Below are 20,284 nucleotides of genomic sequence, written 5' to 3' on the forward strand. Positions count from 1 at the left end.
CACACATGATGTTTGTCAGTTAAAAGAGCTGTGATGCCTGTAGAGTGAACAGGCACACTCTCTCTCACACACACACACACACGCACACACACACACACACACACACACACACACACGCACACGCACGCACACACACACACACACACACACACACACTACAGCAACCTCATTATCAGTATCTGACTCTGTGACTGAACAGATCACTGCTCTGTTTTCTTGTTTTCATTCTCTGAGGTCAAAGTCTCTTCCTCTTTCCCTTACACACACACACACACACACACACACGCACACATGCACACACACACACATAAATAGTTGATTTCCAGCCAGAAATCAGAGGCCAGAGCTTTTGTTTTCCTGCAGAAGTGAACCTTTTCCTTCTCAGGGAGAAGCTGCTCTGCAGTCTGACATCATGTCTTTGTTTGTGCTGTGTGAGTTTAGCTGAGGGGGACGACCTCGCCCAGCTTCCTGTTCCAACAAGAAACATGTCGACTGACACAACATGTTCCTCATTACACAGATGCACTCCCTGATCCTGATCACAACATCCACACTGACACCAACAATACATGTACTAACGACAATGTCTGTGTGTGTCTGTCTGTGTGTGTGTCTTTGTGTCTGTGTGTGTGTGTGTGTGTCCTCTCTGCAGGGATATCTGGTCTCTGGGCTGTGTCCTGTATGAACTCTGCACCTTGAGGCATCCAGTGAGCTGCACCACACACACATACAAGCTCTGTTAACGCTCAGCTAATGCTAATGCTCAGCTAATGCTAACACCCAGCTAATGCTAACACCCAGATTGTTTCGGTGCAATGAACGAGCGAGCGATTGAATGTCAGAACAGTGAAACACTTCCTGATACTGGGGTCAAAATACTGATCATGAATCCAAACGTGAGGAAAGTTTCACCTTTAGTTGAGAAATAACTACATGATGAACTGATGATCTACATATTTGTTGATTAATCACCTGTCTGCCTGTCCTCACCTGTCCTCACCTGTCCTCACCTGCAGTTTGAGGGCAGCAGTCTGCGGCAGCTGGTCAGTAAGATCTGCAGGGGGCGCTACAACCCAGTCTCCACCCGCTACTCCTACGAGCTTCGTCTGCTGCTGTCACAACTCTTCAAGGTCAGAAACATTTTTATTCATTTTAATGTATTTTTATTGATTTTGTGTGAATATTATGAAGTGAATGTACCATCAATCCATAAACAGCAGGTTAGTGTATTTGTCATTTCACATTTAAACAGCTGGACTCAGACTCGGCACGTCCTGTGTCTGTTTCTGTGTTGAAAGTTCAAACTGTGTTTTTAAAGAGGAAAGATTAAATCATAAGGAAACTGTCTGAGTTCAGGATGTCGGCCTGAGCTGCAGAGAAGGAAGATAACACACACACTGGAGCTAACAGACACTGGAGCAAACACCCACTGGAGATAACAGACACTGGAGATAACACACACTGGAAATAACAGACACTGGAGCAAACACCCACTGGAGATAACAGACACTGGAGATAACAGACACTGGAGCTAACAGACACTGGAGCAAACACCCACTGGAGATAACACACACTGGAGATAACAGACACTGGAGCTAACAGACACTGGAGATAACAGACACCAGAGATAACACCCACTGGAGCTAACAGGCACTGGAGATAACAGACATTGGAGATAACAGACACTGGAACTAACAGACACTGGAGCTAACACACACTGGAGCTAACACACACTGGAGCTAACAGACACTGGAGATAACAGACACTGGAGACAACACACACTGGAGATAACAGACACTGGAACTAACAGACACTGGAGCTAACAGACACTGGAGATAACAGACACTGGAGCTAACAGACACTGGAGATAACAGACACTGGAGATAACAGACACTGGGGATAACACACACTGGAGATAACAGACACTGGAACTGACAGACACTGGAGATAACAGACACTGGAGGTAACACACACTGGAGATAACAGACACTGGAGCTAACAGACACTGGCGATAACACACACTGGAGATAACAGACACTGGAGATAACAGACACTGGAACTCACAGACACTGGAGCTAACACACACTGGAGCTAACAGACACTGGAGCTAACAGACACTGGAGATAACAGACACTGTAGATAACACCCACTGGAGCAAACAGACACTGGAGATAACAGACACTGGAGCTAACAAGACACTGGAGCTAACACACACTGGAGCTAACAGACACTGGAGCTAACAGACACTGGAGATAACAGACACTGGAGATAACAGACACTGGAACTAACAGACACTGCAGCTAACAGACACTGGAGCTAACAGACACTGGAGCTAACAGACACTGGAGATAACAGACACTGGAGATAACAGACACTGGGGATAACAGACACTGGAGATAACACACACTGGAGATAACAGACACTGGAGCTAACAGACACTGGAGATAACACACACTGGAGATAACACACACTGGAGATAACAGACACTGGAACTAACAGACACTGCAGCTAACAGACACTGGAGATAACAGACACTGGAGCTAACAGAAACTGGAGATAACAGACACTGGAGATAACAGACACTGGAGCTAACAGACACTGGAGCAAACACCCACTGGAGATAACAGACACTGGAGCAAACACCCACTGGAGCTAACACACACTGGAGATAACACACACTGGAGATAACAGACACTGGAGATAACAGACACTGGAGCAAACACCCACTGGAGATAACAGACACTGGAGCTAACAGACACTGGAGCAAACACCCACTGGAGATAACACACACTGGAGCTAACAGACACTGGAGCTAACAGACACTGGAGCAAACACCCACTGGAGATAACAGACACTGGAGATAACAGACACTGGAGCAAACACCCACTGGAGATAACAGACACTGGAGCTAACAGCCACTGGAGCTAACAGACACTGGAGATAACAGACACTGGAGATAACACACACTGGAGATAACAGACACTGGAGATAACAGACACTGGAACTAACAGACACTGGAGCTAACACACACTGGAGCTAACAGACACTGGAGCTAACAGACACTGGAGATAACAGACACTGGAGACAACACACACTGGAGATAACAGACACTGGAACTAACAAACACTGGAGCTAACAGACACTGGAGCTAACAGACACTGGAGACAACACACACTGGAGATAACAGACACTGGAACTAACAGACACTGGAGCTAACAGACACTGGAGCTAACAGACACTGGAGATAACAGACACTGGGGATAACACACACTGGAGATAACAGACACTGGAACTGACAGACACTGGAGATAACAGACACTGGAGATAAAAGACACTGGAGATAACACACACTGGAGATAACAGACACTGGAGATAACAGACACTGGAGCTAACAGACACTGGCGATAACTCACACTGGAGATAACAGACACTGGAGATAACAGACACTGGAACTCACAGACACTGGAGCTAACACACACTGGAGCTAACAGACACTGGAGATAACAGACACTGGAGATAACACACACTGGAGATAACAGACACTGGAACTAACAGACACTGCAGCTAACAGACACTGGAGATAACAGACACTGGAGCTAACAGACACTGGAGATAACAGACACTGGAGATAACAGACACTGGGGATAACACACACTGGAGATAACAGACACTGGAACTGACAGACACTGGAGATAACAGACACTGGAGATAAAAGACACTGGAGATAACAGACACTGGAGATAAAAGACACTGGAGATAACACACACTGGAGATAACAGACACTGGAGATAACAGACACTGGAGCTAACAGACACTGGCGATAACACACACTGGAGATAACAGACACTAGAGATAACAGACACTGGAACTCACAGACACTGGAGCTAACACACACTGGAGCTAACAGATACTGGAGCTAACAGACACTGGAGATAACAGACACTGGAGATAACAGACACTGGAGCTAACACACACTGGAGCTAACAGACACTGGAGATAACACACACTGGAGATAACACCCACTGGAGATAAGAGACACTGGAGCTAACAGACACTGGAGCTAACAGACACTGGAGATAACACCCACTGGAGATAACAGACACTGGAGCTAACAAACACTGGAACTAACAGACACTGGAGATAACAGACACTGGAGATAACACCCACTGGAGATAACTGACACTGGAGATAACAGACACTGGAGCTAACAGACACTGGAGATAACACCCACTGGAGATAACAAACACTGGAGCTAACAGACACTGGAGCTAACAAACACTGGAGATAACAGACACTGGAGATAACAGACACTGGAGCAAACACCCACTGGAGCTAGCAGACACTGGAGCTAACAGACACTGGAGATAACACCCACTGGAGCTAACAGACACTGGAGATAACACCCACTGGAGCTAACAGACACTGGAGATAACACCCACTGGAGATAACAAACACTGGAGCTAACAGACACTGGAGCTAACAAACACTGGAGCTAACAGACACTGGAGATAACAGACACTGGAGATAACAAACACTGGAGCTAACAGACACTGGAGATAACACCCACTGGAGCTAAGAGACACTGGAGATAACACCCACTGGAGCTAACAGACACTGGAGATAACACCCACTGGAGATAACAAACACTGGAGCTAACAGACACTGGAGCTAACAAACACTGGAGCTAACAGACACTGGAGATAACAGACACTGGAGATAACAAACACTGGAGCTAACAGACACTGGAGCTAACAAACACTGGAGCTAACAGACACTGGAGATAACAAACACTGGAGCTAACAGACACTGGAGATAACACCCACTGGAGCTAACAGACACTGGAGATAACACCCACTGGAGATAACAAACACTGGAGCTAACAGACACTGGAGCTAACACTGGAGCTAACAGACACTGGAGATAACAGACACTGGAGATAACAAACACTGGAGCTAACAGACACTGGAGCTAACAAACACTGGAGCTAACAGACACTGGAGATAACAAACACTGGAGCTAACAGACACTGGAGATAACACCCACTGGAGCTAAGAGACACTGGAGCTAAGAGACACTGGAGATAACACCCACTGGAGATAACACACACTGGAGCTAACACACACTGGAGATAACACCCACTGGAGATAACACACGCTGGAGACAACACACACTGGAGATAACACCCACTGGTCTATGCTGGCACACACAGTACAACATATACTAAACCCTGAGTTGTTCCTTCTTTCACTGAATGTAGAGACGGAAGTCTGTCCACCACACGGAGACATTTAATGTAGATATGATCTGATGTTTATAGTTTCTTGATGTGCAGCAGGTCGGTCACAATGCTGTACATGTTATTCATTTATTTTTCTTTCAATTTTATTTGTAAGGGACAATGTGCAATTAAAACATAAATGTGACCGTTTAATGCATTGCACCGGAGTTAGCCTGGGCTAATTTACATCTGCTGTCCCATTGGCAGGAAACATAAATACAAATACAACATATGTAAAAAACATCAAACATCACTCATTAAATAAGAAAAAGTAACAAGTGGCAATGTAATGCATATGAAATGTCCCATATGCACGCACGCACGCACGCACACACGCACGCACGCAAAGGTGAGTAGATTGTGTTTGTGTAGTACAGTGATGATACCTTAATGGCCTTTTGTCAAAGAATTTCAAAGCTTGTTTGTACAAAGATTCTAGGGGCCTGATTGCAATAAATAAACTGTGACCTAAAAATCTCTCTTATGGATGAGTCTGTTATTCATCAAAATATTATCAGTCTGTTAAATAATGTTAAATAATCGGCTTTCAATACAATGCCGTAAGCCAGCACCAGATCGCGGTAAAACTTTTCAGACGAACCTTCAATCAATCAGCCAGTAGTCGTAGATAAAGCAATTTATTGCGATCCCAACAAATTCCATAAATCAGGATTCACAATTCCAGAACCATCAATCAATGAATAATCTACGCAACGAAACGAAAACTAAATCGATAGTATTCAGTGTTATTCAGTGTTATTCGGTGGTTAAAAAACTGTATGATCACCCCGTCTATGTCCAAGCGAAAAACAATTCCTGCTTTCCCGGTGGACATTTTAACACACCTGACAATCAGTCATCAATCATCGGGCCACAGATGATACCATAAGCAAATCATAGGGGGAGCAATCATTCCAAATAACCAAGGCATAATACTGTTTCATGAGAATATATACAATAATAAAATAATTCTAAACATACAAATAATACACATAAATACCAGTATTCAAACAGAAACATTTCATATATAAGCAAGATGGCTCCAGCAAATAATTAGAACAATATCTGTGAGTAATTCTGCTCAAGGCTGTTCAGTGCGTCAGTACTTTTTCTGCACAACTCAGAGGTAACAATGAAACCAGTGTCAGGACTTGAGTTTCATACATATTAAGTTCACCTTTATGTTGTGCTTTACTACAGGTGTACAGCTTATGATACTAGTTACTTTTTAGGTCACAGTTTATTTATTGTAATTTACACCAGGGTTCGTACGGGTGCTTGAAATCCTTGAAAGTGCTTGAATTTCAATGTTGTGTTTTCAAGGTCTGAAAAGTGCTTGGATTTTGGTTTAAGTGCTTGAAAGTGCTTGACATTATAACTCTGTCTTTCACAAAATTGGGATCAGACCGGATAATTAATTTCTGAAGTTTTTGCTATTATAAAACATAATTTTAGATGTTTACAGCATAATATAATGTACATGATTGTGATAAAAAGTGATGAATAAAATCATGAGAATATATATTCCTGTAGATAAGTATTTTACCCCAGCAATAAGGTGCTGGAAAATCTTGAAAATTACCCTTAAAAGTGCTTGAATTTGACCTTGAAAAATGTGTACGAACCCTGTTACACACAAAAACACACTCTGTCTTCCAGGTGAACCCTCGAGACCGTCCCTCGGTCAGCTCCCTCCTCAGACGTCCTGTCCTGGAGAAACACATCAGGAAACACCTGGACACACAGGTGAGACCTCTGATTGGTTCTCTCAACAGTCAGTGTGTCCCAGATCAATACTGCGTTACTACTATGTTCAGACAGTGTTCAGAACCCTGCTGGAAAATACAGCATAGACCCGTGTGTGTGTGTGTAGGTCATGCAGCAGGAGGTGAACCATAAGATGCTTCACAGAAGCAGAGCACCAGTTAAACCAGGAGCAGCAGGTAACACTGAACATGTGACAGGAAGCAGCAGCGGTGTGTTTGTTGAGGACTGTGGCGCCTCCTGCTGGTCGTCTCCAGTCAACATGTCTGTTCAGAAACTCGACTCTCCTCAATCGAATGGCTTCCACAGAGATGAGCTGAATCCTGATGTGACTGATTGTGTTCACATGACATGTTGGCGCACTTTGTGTTCTGGAAACATCAGAACACAAAGTGACTGAGGGAGAATCACCCCACATGTCTCATGTTCCGTTCAACATCCAACTGAACCTGTAGGGCCGGAGCAGGAGAGTCACATGTTGTTGCTCCTGTCAGGTCGGGTTTAAGGGGAAAGCTATTGATATAGGAGGTGTACCCAAACGCAGATAATCAGAGGACAAGAGGCAGCATAGAGGGGAACAAAAGGCGAGCTTTAATAAATCAAAGCTGAATGCAAAAAAATCCCAAAACAGACAAAACGGGATGAAAGGCAAAGTAGCAACGAAAAACAGCAAGACAAAGTGCAACCGAAAAAGGCAAAGTTCAAATCAAAATGCAAAAATCCAAAAACACATACCAAAGGGCACAGACAGGGGCTGACAAATACAATAACCGGACAAGGAGTGCAGGGAAGACACAGACTAAATACACAGACACTAATGACAAGACGAGGAACAGGTGAGGAGAGAGGAGGGAGGAGGCCAGGTGTGGTGACGAGGGGGAGGAGCACATGAGAAAACATGAAGGGAACAATACAACAGACAGAGGGAGACAGAGGGGAGAACACAGGAGAAACTTAAAGGACAAGAGACACAGTGGGGCATGGAAACTCAAAACAAAGACACAATACAAAGACAGGAGAATATAAGACAAAAAAACATAATCTGAACATAACACAAAGACATGACTCTAGAGTCATGACAGTTCTAACCTGAGACTATCCTGTTCACAGAGAAGAAGTCCAGACCAGCAGAGAGACCAGAGGCTGCTGTGAGGAGACTGGCAGCTAAACCAGACTGGAGGGTCCCCAGAGTCCACACACCGGCCCAGTATAAAGTATTAATAACAATCATATATAGAGGAAGAAGAGTGATAGAGTCGGTTCATAGTGTACTGAATATGTGTGCTGAGTATGTGTGCTGAGTATGTGTGCTGAATATGTGTGCTGAGTATGTGTGCTGAATATGTGTGCTGAGTATGTGTGCTGAATATGTGTGCTGAGTATGTGTGCTGCACTCAGGAACTGATACTAACATTGAGACTGAAGAGACAAGATGACATCGTCTGGTCTGCAACACACCAAACTATTACAGCCTGAAACTAGAACAGAACACTTAAAGTCAACACAGTCTTTATTTATTACAGCTGAGAGAACATGAAGAAGAGCTATAACATGTGGACACATGCTGGCTCCACCAGTAATACTACACAGAGCTGTAAACTAGTCAAAGAAATAGACGGTGTTCAGGTGCACAGTGTTCAGGTGGACAGTGTTCAGATGGACAGTGTTCAGGTGGACAGTGTTCAGGTGCACAGTGTTCAGGTGCAGGTGGACAGTGTTCAGGTGCAGGTGCACAGTGTTCAGGTGCACAGTGTTCAGGTGCAGGTGCACAGTGTTCAGGTGCAGGTGCACAGTGTTCAGGTGCACAGTGTTCAGGTGCAGGTGCACAGTGTTCAGGTGCACAGTGTTCAGGTGCAGGTGCACAGTGTTCAGGTGCAGGTGGACAGTGTTCAGGTGCACAGTGTTCAGGTGCACAGTGTTCAGGTGCACAGTGTTCAGGTGCAGGTGGACAGTGTTCAGGTGCACAGTGTTCAGGTGCACAGTGTTCAGGTGCACAGTGTTCAGGTGCACAGTGTTCAGGTGCAGGTGCACAGTGTTCAGGTGCACAGTGTTCAGGTGCAGGTGCACAGTGTTCAGGTGCACAGTGTTCAGGTGCACAGTGTTCAGGTGGACAGTGTTCAGGTGGACAGTGTTCAGGTGCAGGTGGACAGTGTTCAGGTGCAGGTGCACAGTGTTCAGGTGCACAGTGTTCAGGTGGACAGTGTTCAGGTGCACAGTGTTCAGGTGGACAGTGTTCAGGTGCAGGTGGACAGTGTTCAGGTGCACAGTAACTAAGTAGGTTTACTCTGCTGTGTGTTAAATGACATACAGGGTTCCTACAGCGGTCTCTTACTGCACCTGTGGGCCTGTTATATTTGAGTTGTACTGATATTATGTATGTGTGATGTCAGCCTGTCCATCAGAGAGCAGGACGAGCTGCAGACAGAGACATCTCAGGTCAGAACCACAGGTGAGTCAGACTGGATCTTCACCTGTGAATGTGAATGATCAGTGATCATCAGTGATGGTGTGACGACTCTGTTACTGCTGCAGGTTTGATGGTGAGCAGCCTGTCAGTCATTACCAGCACTACTACGCCCAGCTGGACGCCTTTCAGCGGAGGAACAAGGACGTCCTTCATCCTCCTCCTGCTCCTCCTGCTCCTCCGGCTCCTCCTGCTCCTCCGGCTCCTCCTGCTCCTCCTGCTCCTCCTGCTCCTCAGGAGCCAAGTGACGAGCCTGCTGTGGAACCACACCAGCTGTGAGTGAGCTCACACTCGATTGATTTAGTGATTTGTCTATAAATTGTCTGGAAGTCAAAACATAAGTAAGTTTGAAAGTAACGTCTTCACGTCTGACCAACTGTTTATAATCACAAGACAGAAACACAGAAAATCATCACTACTGAGAAACTTTTGATAAAACATGATTTGAACAAGTAATCTATAATTGTAATTGACTCAAATGTGCCTTAATGAGTTAAAGAAGTCATGAAACTTTCACGTGTGAGAATCTGATGATTAATTGATTATCAGAGTATTTGATGATTAGTTTATTAGTTATTGATTGAACACTTCAGCTCTCCACACACCAGCATACCACTGTCTAGTTACCCATCAGCCACCATGTTCAGCTGACAGCAGCTCCACATGTTCATGTTGGTTTAAAGGAAGTTCAGAAATGTGATGATTAGTTTGATGAGAAGATCAGTAACACATCTGTCTGTTAAAATGGATCTGGAGCCAGGAGATGGTAATCTTAGCTTAGCATAAAGACTGGAAACAGTGGAGACAGCTAGCTCAACTGAAGTGAAACCGACAGTTTTCCAAGCTAACTGTCTGCTGGCTGTAGCTTCATATTGATCGTGCAGATGTAAGAGTGATTCTCTGATCAAACATCCAGGATGAAAGTGAATAAACATTGTTTTAGCTTGTTTAAACTACTCTGGTGTTTTGAACATGATTCATCTGTGATGTGTGTGTGTGTGTGTCAGTGTGGCTGCAGCTCGTAATGAATACCTGCAGAGGAGACACGAGGCCAACAAGTACAAACTGAGAGCAGAGAAACAGCTGGTAGGATGAAGCTTTTCATTATATTATTAATATTAATATTATTGTGACATGATGAATCGAACCCTGGGGGAACACGGTAACTCTACACACTTCATCAAACTTATCACAGATGTGTTTTAAGCATAAATGGATCACTCTGGAATATAAAGATGAACAGATACAAACAACAGGACGACCAGCTTCAGCTGACTCTCAGAGCAACAATACAAAATGTTTTCCGGAGCAGACGGAGGGAGGACGGCAGTTTAACATCAGCTCATTGGGACAAATATAAAGTCACTGTGTAGACGCTGTCGATTACACTGACACCTTCTTTCAGTGTGAGTGTTGATGGTGTTTTCCCAGCATGCCGAGCTCTACTGACCCTATAACCTCTGACCTCTGACCCTTCCTCTTGGACCATCAGGGTCTGCGTCCATGTACAGCTGAACGCATCAGGAAACAGGAAGTGGGACTTGCTGAACACCAACACACACTTCAGGACAGGAGACAGGACGGACAGCAGGTAGGAGACACCAGGGGGAATGTAACTGAGTACATTTACTCAAGTACCGTGCTTAAGTGTGTGTGTGTGTGTGTGTGTGTGTGTGTTTACATGTGAACAGGAGTACCTCCGTCAGCTGGATGTGATCAGACATCAGTATCATGAGGAGATGAGACAGATGAAGCTGAGAGCTGAAGCTCAGGTGACTATGACCTGTGTTACACCTGAGACTGCAGCAGACAGACGTCTCATCACACCGGCTGAATGTTTATGTCTCCTGTTCAGCAGCGCTGGGTTGGAAAACTGTCACGTGCTAAAAGAAAATTCTCCGCTTTGTTTATTAGTTTACACAAAAACTACTGGAGGCTCTCAGTCGTCCAGGCCACAGTTACTCTCAGTGCTGTGTCGTTGGCAGCTCCTCGTGTTTCAGCTTCTTGAAGAGGACTGGAGGTGAAACATCTTCAAGAAACATCCCGTTTATATTACAGACCAAGTCACCCTGACATCACACCAACAACGGTCACTTCCTGGTAGCTAACTGCTGGATGATTATCACTGTGGAGAAATCAGAGTACTTGTTTGCTTCAGTTGTCATTTTCAGTCTTAACTGTAAAGTTTAAAGATAAATATTATCGGCAGCAGGATCATCAGACAGGTGGACTCATATCACCCTCCTGACAACACTGATAACAACGGTCACAGTCTCGACCTGATCAATCAGACTGTTAATCATGCTGCTAATATATCTCTATTCTGTGCTGTTTCAGGCTGAGCCACGAAACAAACAAGGAACCTTTGTGGTGGAGAAAGGCAGAGAGCTTGAGGAGCAGCACAGAGACACACCTGTGCAGGTAAACACTGACAGGAAGTCAGAACACATGTTCATAAAGAACAGTGAGGACTCTCTGTATGGATAGTTTTTCTCATGAATAAGATCAATAATCAATCACAAGAGGTCGACACTGTGCTGATGTTAAATTAAAAGCTGATCAGATCAATAACATCTCCTGTCTTTGCTGCAGGAAGTTGAGGCAGCTCTGAAGCAGATCAGAGATCAGAGGAGAGAGCTGCAGAGAACACACAGAGACCAGGTGAGATCAGAGGACAGGTACACCTGTCTGACAATAAAACAAACCCATCAGATCTTTAATGAAAAACAGCAAAGAATCAACAAGCCGCTCAGTTTTCAGCCCGCTGTCCACCTGAACACTGAAGTGTCTCTGTGACAAGATATCTGTCATTCCTGCAGAAGGGAATCATGTTTGAGATCCGGTTAGATGATGGAAGGATGGAAGACAACACAGAGGAGGAGAAAGAGGAGAGAAGAGAGGAGGAGGAGGAGGAGAAGGAGGAGGTAAGAGAGGAGGAGGAGGAGGAGAAGGAGGAGGTAAGTGATTCCTCTGTCTCTCTTCTTCTTCTTCTGCATCTTCTTCTATCGTCTTTCTTCCAGCTCTCCTGTTATCAGGTGAGAATCAAACACCTGAATGTGTCAGACTCATCTTCCTCCTCCTCTCATTCTGTCCCTGACTCCTCAAACAGGACGTGGACCCTCTGAACCAGACTCTGAGCTTCCAGGAGGGGGAGGAGTTGAGGCTCAAGGATTGGTCAGAGTTGCGAAGGGGGTGGAGCCAGAGGACTCCTCAGACTCTGATGGATGCACTCGCCAAAATGGACGTCAGCTCCATCTACAACACAGCAATGGAGGCTGAACAAGGTGAAGTACAACAATGTTTCACAAGTCATTCATTTATTCTTCAGTTACTTAGCTTAGCGTAGCATAAAGACTGTAAACAGGTGGAAACAGTTCGCCTGCCTGCAGCTCTACATCTCAGTGACAGGACACATGGAACTTGTCTGATGTCAGTCTGTGTCTGAACTCATCAGAGATTGTTTATGAGGTAAGAGAAGCTCCACTGTCTCTGTAGTTTCAACAGATCCAACAGAGTGAGACATCTGCTCTCTAGAGGATCTCGTCACATCTTCAGTTAAACTTTCATTTCAGCTCAAAAACTCATATTTTACCTTCTGTCCAGATGTTGTGTCACAGCACTTCAGGATGACTGATGAGTACCTGTGCTGTCTGTATGTATGTCTCCTGACTCCGCCCCCTCAGGTGAGGAGGCAGCAGCTCACAGACAGTGGGTCCACGGCCCCCCCAACACTCTGCTCAATGCTCTCCATCAGGCTGAACTCACCTCAACTGTGGACTCTGCAGGTGAACACAGGCTGACCACAGGTAGGGTTGAATGAACCTGTTCAGGTCAATAATCAAACCTCTGGAAACATCTGACACACGGACCTGTCCAAACTCTCAGATTTACAGCTGGAGGAGGAGGAGGAGGAGGAGAAGGAGAAGGAGAAGGAGAAGGAGGAGAAGGAGGAGGAGGAGGAGGAGGAGGAGAAGGAGGAGGAGGAGGAGGAGGAGGAGGACTCTGATGTGGAGATGGATGAAAAGCGCCTGGAGCCGAGGTCTGACGATGACGATACGTGAGTGAACACTTCCTCCTGCTCTCTGAAGCTCCTCATGTGTTGGGATAAATTAGCTTGTTATATTGTTCTACTAATGAAGCCTTTTTGAAAGCAATGAGCTTCTTTTGTTTTTTCTTTTGTGATCATCACTGTTCGTATCCTGTGTGAAGTCGTTGACTGATGATTTTAATTGTGATCTTTTACTCAAATTAACCAGGTAGTTGTATTACCTCAACCAAACTGAACTGTGACTGAAAACTGGAAATATTATTTTTGATACCTGAAAAGCACAAACAGCAACATGAACTCCTGCATAGAAGTCTTGTTCTAGACGCACTCAGCCAGCAGTTCTTGGTGTGAAACAGTCTTTGTGCTTCTTCTTCCTAAAGACTTCTCATAAAACCACCAAAGCAGTCGTACATGACCTCCTATCACTTTCCATAAGATGTGGACCAAATACACAACTCACTTAAAGTGTTTATTGAGACTCTTTGGACAACACTTGCTGAGTGTCCTTCCACCACACCAGGTGATGTGTACTTCCTGTCTGTCCTCAGGAACTTTGAGGAGTCGGATGACGAGCTGAGAGAAGCGGTGGCAGACTCCATGAAGAACCTGTTTGTCCTGGAGGACAGCAGCTCAGAGGAGAGGGTGGAGGAGGAGGAAGAGGAGGACGGAGGTTCAGCAACTGCTGCAAACTGTCAACAGATCCAGACTGAAGTCCAGGACTCGGACGTCACTGCTGGAGCGACTGGACTTGTTTCCTCAGAAGAAGGTGAAGATAACGCGATTGTAAATACACAGAAACATCCTGATTCTCACAAACATCCCGCAGAATAACAGTCTCTGAACTCTTGAAGCTGGAGACAGTCGGGCTACACTGACAGTTGTTCTCTGACAGGATGGCAGCGGGTAAAGTTTCCTTTGTGCAAATGAACAAGAGAAACTTCTGCTGTCAACAGTTCTTAAATTAAAGGTTCTCTGTGGATCATCACGAATGAGCAGAACCTTCACCAACATGCAGAGCACAGACAGCGGATACTTGTTCTTCCAGTCTTTTAATGAGATTTAATCACAATAAGAAAAATACAGACTATCCTTTATTTCTTTAAACATCATCTTTAGTGCAGCTCTGATTTCTGATTATAATTCTTTCCTTCACTGTCAGAAGACGGATTGTTTCCTCTGATGTCAGAGTTTGTTTCCTGTCAGAGGAACTCACTCGACATGTTTGATGATTGTATTTATTGCAGTATTGTTGAGTTTCTCTACATTAACAGACCTAAATATTAATAATGTCTTTTAAAATAAAGATTCTTTAATATTTTGCACATGATCATATCTCCATGCCTGGACCTCATCACAAACAGGAAGTGAAACAACAGTTCAGTTAGAGACATTTGGCCTTCAGCCTTTTCTGTCTGTTCAGGAATCAGCTGACATCACTAAACTATGATCGCATCACCGTCGACTGGATATAAAACTGTAGCTCAGTTTGGAATGTAACTTTATTTAAACACCTTAAAGGAACAAATTCTGTCTCCAGAGTCAGACCAGATGATTCATATTGGTTCATATTAGCCTAGCTTAGCATAAAGACTGAAAACAAGGGGAAACGGTCAGCACAGCATGATGAAAAGAGAAGAAAAACAGGTTGTTTAAAGACACGTAGAAGAGACAGTGAGTTAACTGATCAAAGTTCTCTGAAGCTCATCTCTGCTAAACTTTAACCCAACGTCACATCACCAGTTTCATGAGGAACATGATGTGACTTCATGTTTGAATCACTCCAACATGTTAACTGATCTGCAGCTCTCCTTCAAAACGAGACGGGACAAACTTTATCTTTCTGTGTGTCCGTGACAAGTCCTCTTCCTTCCAGCTCTCCTGTCATCAGGTGAGAATCAAACACCTGAGTCCAACACACTCAGCTGAGTCTGACACACTCAGCTGAGTGTGTTGGACTCAGCTGAGTCTGACACACTCAGCTGAGTCCGACACACTCAGCTGAGTCCGACACACTCAGCTGAGTCCGACACACTCAGCTGAGTCTGACACACTCACCTGAGTCTGACACACTCAGCTGAGTCTGACACACTCACCTGAGTCCGACACACTCAGCTGAGTCCGACACACTCAGCTGAGTCCGACACACTCAGCTGAGTCCAACACACTCAGCTGAGTGTGTTGGACTCAGCTGAGTCTGACACTTGCAAAGTCCCTGGATTTGGTGAATCTCATCCTGATGTGTTTTTCTTCATGTCGTGGATGAGAAGCTCTGAGTCCAGCAGGAGCTTCTTCTTCTGTTATTTAAATGGTGTATGTTGAATCGTGTCACACGTCACTGACGGTGCTGAAGTTTAGATCTGACCCTCACTGCTTCACTCCATACATGTGTAAGACTAATAACACCCAGGACAGATGAGGTCCTGGTTCCTGGTGGACTCCAGGCCAGGCTCCTCTTCATCACTCCAGTCGGGTCATCAGGGACTCGGTTGCTGCGAGGAAACAGAACTCAAACTCTTGGTCGGAGAATCTCTCAACAGAGCGCCGGGCGTTTCGTCTGATCTCAAGCCTGGCTGATGGAGACAGGCTCAGGATGGTTTCCATGGCAGCGGCATAGCTGTCCTCACTGTCGGCCAGGAAGCCCGTCTGTCCCCCTTCATACGGGACCACGATGTCCAGCTTCGGACCGCCGGATTTATGAGCCAGAACGATGGTGCCTGCAGCCATACACTCCACCACACCTGGAGACAGAGGAGAGAGACAGACGGGTCATCATGTAGTTTGATGATGTCATGAAGCAGTGTGGCATCATGGGACTCAGACGAGGTAATGTTTCCTCTCTCTGACTCTGTCCTGAAGTTACAGACAGACGACCAGGTGAAGCGTCACCTCCAGGAAGCTGGAGGATTTCTCTGTTTGAACATTGTTGGAAACATTTGAGATGATGTGAGAACTCAACTCAACACCATGAAGAACAAAGGTCGAGCTGGTTAAATGCAGAGTTCTGATCTTTAAGACTGAGTAGCGTCCGTGTGTGTGCGTGCTCACCTATCCCGAAGTGTTCGTTCCACATGGTGTGCAGGCCGACGGTGGCGTCCACCAGCTCTCTCTTCAGCTCCTCGAAGGGCACGTTAAGTTTGAAGCTGACGCGGTCGGACACGCCCAGCTCGTCACAGAGCCCCCGCAGCAGCAGCACCCGCTCTTCATCCTCCTGGTTCCTACATCCACCAATCAGCACCAGCCGCAGAGACTCCCGCCCCCCCAGCCCCCCCTCCTTCCTGTCCAGCAGTTTGTGGAAGGCCCTGATCTGCAGCCGGTGGTCCTTCTCCGGTCTGAACTGACCCACCGACACGATGGAGTGACACTTCCTGTCTCCTCCTCGTCCGTCCTTCTCCTCTCCGCTCCCCAGCTCCTGTCCCAGCTCCTCCCAGCCTTCCTCCATGTCATCTTCATCCTCCTCCTCCAGTGGGACGTCCAGGAAGGCTCTGACGTCGCAGGGCGGATAGACGACGCTGGTGCGGCTCGGGGAGCGCCACAGAGCCAGGATGTGTCCCAGTGTCCAGGTGGAGTTCACCATGATGACATCACTGCAGGAGCCGGCGAGGCCGTACAGCAGGGCGAAGCAGCAGTAGTACACCACCTTCACCGCGCTCAGCAGCGGGTTCCTGGAGATGAAGTCAGCGTTGTTGAATCTGGAATCACAAGAGGAGGAACACAGAAGGTTAGTGGGGTTTTCTTAGAGTACCGGCTTCATTTTAGACGTCAGGGTGTTTCTATAAGGTATCAGACACTTTGAGAGCATCAGCATCGTGTTCAGAGCGTTCTCAGTATGTAGTATATTATAGAATAAATAGTATAGAAGTAGTTTATCTGCTGCTATAAAGCAAAAACACTTTTACTGTTTTGGGTTCAGTGATCAAATTAAAGAGTGTGTGTGTGTGTGTGTGTGTGTGTGTGTTACCTTGGGTTCCTCTCTCTGACCACTGACAGCATGTCGGTGCTGACGGTGGGATAGTGGACGTAGCTCGCCACCTTACAGCCGCCCAGGTAACGGAAGATCGGCAGGGTGAAGGCGTAACCCATCGAGTCCACGTACAGGTCAGGAACGAAGGCTGTCAGAGCCTCCCAGCCTGACACACACACACACACACACACACACACACACACATTATATATAACTGTTACTAAACTTATAAAACACAGAAGAACTGATGATCAATCAGCAAACAGCTGAACAACATTCTCTAAATTCTGCACACACAGTCAGAGACATCAGAGGATCATAGACGTGATATTTATTTCTGAATACTTTAATATTCTCTGTGTTTGTAATGTTAATATTATTAATATTAACTTGTGCTTTGAATTCAGACTGAGACAGAAGTTGAAGATGAGTGACAGCAGACGGACATCAACACATGAATGATCTGCTGCAGTCTCTCTGAACTCTACAGTTCTGCTCTCACCCAGGAACATGGACCCGGCGCTCTGGCCCAGCAGGGTGAAGTGAGGGTACGAAGTCGCCTCCACCAGCACGCGGTGACGCAGGAAGATGAAGCTGATTGGTCGAGGCAGCGTGATGTTGAAACGCTGCCGGGCTCCTTCCAGAATCTGCTCCCCCGTCACTCCCTGATCTCCAGTGTACACCACGAAGGAGACGCCGGGGTATCTGAAGGGAAACGACCACTCAGTCCACGTTCTACTCAGTTACATTTCACTGCAGTCACTTTATGAACACTGTCACTGAAACCATCTTATTATCTTATATTTCCACATCAACACTTAGAGGTGGGTTAGAGTTAGTCCCTGCAGTGATGTTAACATCCTGCTGATAGTTAGACTCAGTACGGCTGATCCACAGCAGAACCACAGCAGAACCACAGCAGAACCACAGCAGAACCACAGCAGAACCACAGCAGAACCACAGCAGAACCACAGCAGAACCACAGCAGAACCACAGCAGAACCACAGCAGAACCACAGCAGAACCACAGCAGAACCACAGCGGATCCACAGCAGAACCACAGCGGATCCACAGCAGAACCACAGCAGAACCACAGCAGAACCACAGCGGAACCACAGCAGATCCACAGCGGATCCACAGCAGAACCACAGCAGAACCACAGCGGATCCACAGCAGAACCACAGCAGAACCACAGCAGAACCACAGCAGAACCACAGCGGATCCACAGCAGAACCACAGCGGATCCACAGCAGAACCACAGCAGAACCACAGCAGAACCACAGCGGAACCACAGCAGATCCACAGCGGATCCACAGCAGAACCACAGCAGAACCACAGCGGATCCACAGCAGAACCACAGCGGATCCACAGCAGAACCACAGCAGAACCACAGCGGATCCACAGCGGATCCACAGCAGAACCACAGCGGATCCACAGCAGAACCACAGCGGATCCACAGCAGAACCACAGCGGATCCACAGCAGAACCACAGCAGAACCACAGCTGCTGGTGGGAACACTTACAACAACAAGGACAAAGAATTAGAGTGTGTGCGAGTAAACGTGGAGGATGTGAAACACTGAAGTTCGATGTGAGTCAGAAGATGCAGTGAGCAGACAGTCTGACGCACTCAGCTGTGTTGTTGGTCCTGTTGTGTGGACAGACAGCTGCACGGACACGGACTCACTACATGGAAACAGTATGTGTGCAGTGTGAGTCTCGAGCAGACAACAGAGACACCAGGTGGTGTGAGTCAGGTGAGGCTGGTACCGGTTCATGAGGGCCCTCAGGGAGCACCACAGGACCCTCTCCCCGCCTCCTCCAGCGTTACAGTACGGGTGGAAGAAAGCCACGGCGGGGCCTCCGTCCTGAGCCCGGCGGGCCCGGCGGCGGCCCTGCAGCCACATGCGGACCCCCATCAGGAGCAGCAGCAGGAGGAGGGTCAGCAGCAGGCTGAGGTAGGCACAGGGCACCACCAGAGACCACAGCAACCTGAGGAGGGGCACACACAGACCGTGAACCGGGACCGACGACAGGTCGCTGCTATCAGGCTACAGCTAGCTGTCCGGTTAGCACTGTGACGTCGTTTCCGATCGACAGTCCGTTAATTTAACGTAGAATCGTTAAAAAGAAGAGATTACCTCATTAAATCACACAAGCACAGAGAGAAGTGATGATGATGATGTTCGTGTCCGGCCATTTTCACAACACCTGACGTCACTCTGCCGGAAGCTGCTGTCAGCTGACCTCGGCGCCTCTCTGTGATTGGCTCAGAGTTTGTTTACCAACACGTCATCGGCACGTGACATTTATTTAATTATTCATTAATTTAAACGTATTTCTGTTAACAGTTCAGTAAATATAGATGTTTAATGTTTTAGCCTCTTTATTTTGTATAGTTTATAAATAAAAAGCGTATTTTAAAGTTTGTCCCCTAAATGTTCATGATAAATATAAATAATAACAACAATGAAAAATACAAACCCCAGCCAACACTCAGTGTTCAGTCTGCTGCTCACCTCCCCTCATTTATTTATATATACATTATCATATGTGTATATATATATATATATATATATGATATAAATTAAACCCTGTCAATCATGAATTATATAATTATATTAAAGTGATTCTATTCAGTGTTTGTTTAAACTCCTAATTGCTTCCAAATAAGTGTCGCTGTCATGGAAACCACTGGTGAGAGGGTTAGGGTTAGAGTTAGCCTCCGTCACCTGACAGGGCAGTGGGTGGAGATGTGACAGATGTTGCT

The 20,284-nt window shown here is 46.2% G+C and overlaps 3 protein-coding genes across 13 annotated transcripts in view; 2 read left to right on the plus strand and 1 right to left on the minus strand.

Moving 5' to 3' along the window:
* nek5 (NIMA related kinase 5) overlaps positions 1-14,876 on the plus strand; it is a 19,511-nt gene extending 4,635 nt beyond the window's left edge. For 2 of the 3 annotated variants that reach the window (XM_030428279.1, XM_030428281.1), the window contains 17 exons: positions 653-707; positions 1,017-1,130; positions 6,938-7,024; positions 7,152-7,221; positions 8,153-8,256; positions 9,433-9,491; positions 9,575-9,781; positions 10,514-10,592; positions 10,999-11,097; positions 11,198-11,278; positions 11,844-11,927; positions 12,099-12,167; positions 12,326-12,430; positions 12,616-12,790; positions 13,190-13,312; positions 13,392-13,563; positions 14,103-14,876. In XM_030428279.1, coding sequence (XP_030284139.1) covers positions 653-707; positions 1,017-1,130; positions 6,938-7,024; positions 7,152-7,221; positions 8,153-8,256; positions 9,433-9,491; positions 9,575-9,781; positions 10,514-10,592; positions 10,999-11,097; positions 11,198-11,278; positions 11,844-11,927; positions 12,099-12,167; positions 12,326-12,430; positions 12,616-12,790; positions 13,190-13,312; positions 13,392-13,563; positions 14,103-14,385 — 1,966 coding nt within the window. In that variant the 3' untranslated portion in view covers positions 14,386-14,876. Of the gene's footprint in view, positions 1-652; positions 708-1,016; positions 1,131-6,937; positions 7,025-7,151; positions 7,222-8,152; positions 8,257-9,432; positions 9,492-9,574; positions 9,782-10,513; positions 10,593-10,998; positions 11,098-11,197; positions 11,279-11,843; positions 11,928-12,098; positions 12,168-12,325; positions 12,431-12,613; positions 12,791-13,189; positions 13,313-13,391; positions 13,564-14,102 lie in introns of all 3 variants that reach the window. The other variant, XM_030428280.1, reaches the window with a different exon arrangement.
* LOC115588040 (uncharacterized) lies at positions 8,267-9,424 on the plus strand. 8 transcript variants are annotated; one of them, XM_030428289.1, is made up of 2 exons: positions 8,267-9,163; positions 9,206-9,424. In XM_030428289.1, exons 1-2 carry the CDS (start codon positions 8,576-8,578, stop codon positions 9,314-9,316), a joined length of 699 nt encoding a protein of 232 aa, XP_030284149.1. In that variant the 5' UTR covers positions 8,267-8,575; the 3' UTR covers positions 9,317-9,424. The 8 variants fall into 8 exon arrangements, with proteins under 8 accessions (XP_030284149.1, XP_030284152.1, XP_030284150.1 ...); XM_030428292.1 differs by having other exon boundaries at positions 9,221-9,424; XM_030428290.1 differs by having other exon boundaries at positions 8,267-9,133; positions 9,179-9,424.
* On the minus strand, positions 12,509-19,756 carry LOC115588038 (GDP-Man:Man(3)GlcNAc(2)-PP-Dol alpha-1,2-mannosyltransferase-like). Of its 2 annotated transcripts, none has more exons than XM_030428283.1 (7): positions 19,656-19,756; positions 19,285-19,506; positions 18,018-18,220; positions 17,513-17,681; positions 16,600-17,243; positions 15,648-16,292; positions 12,509-12,556 (listed from the first exon to the last, which is right to left on the minus strand). In XM_030428283.1, exons 1-6 carry the CDS (start codon positions 19,712-19,714, stop codon positions 16,012-16,014), a joined length of 1,578 nt encoding a protein of 525 aa, XP_030284143.1. In that variant the 5' UTR covers positions 19,715-19,756; the 3' UTR covers positions 12,509-12,556; positions 15,648-16,011. The 2 variants fall into 2 exon arrangements, with proteins under 2 accessions (XP_030284143.1, XP_030284142.1); XM_030428282.1 differs by lacking the exon at positions 12,509-12,556 and adding an exon at positions 14,842-15,457.
* Positions 19,757-20,284: the final 528 nt, after the last annotated feature.

This window comes from Sparus aurata, chromosome 9, assembly GCF_900880675.1.
Source record: "Sparus aurata chromosome 9, fSpaAur1.1, whole genome shotgun sequence".
Taxonomy (NCBI): Eukaryota; Metazoa; Chordata; class Actinopteri; order Spariformes; family Sparidae; genus Sparus; species Sparus aurata.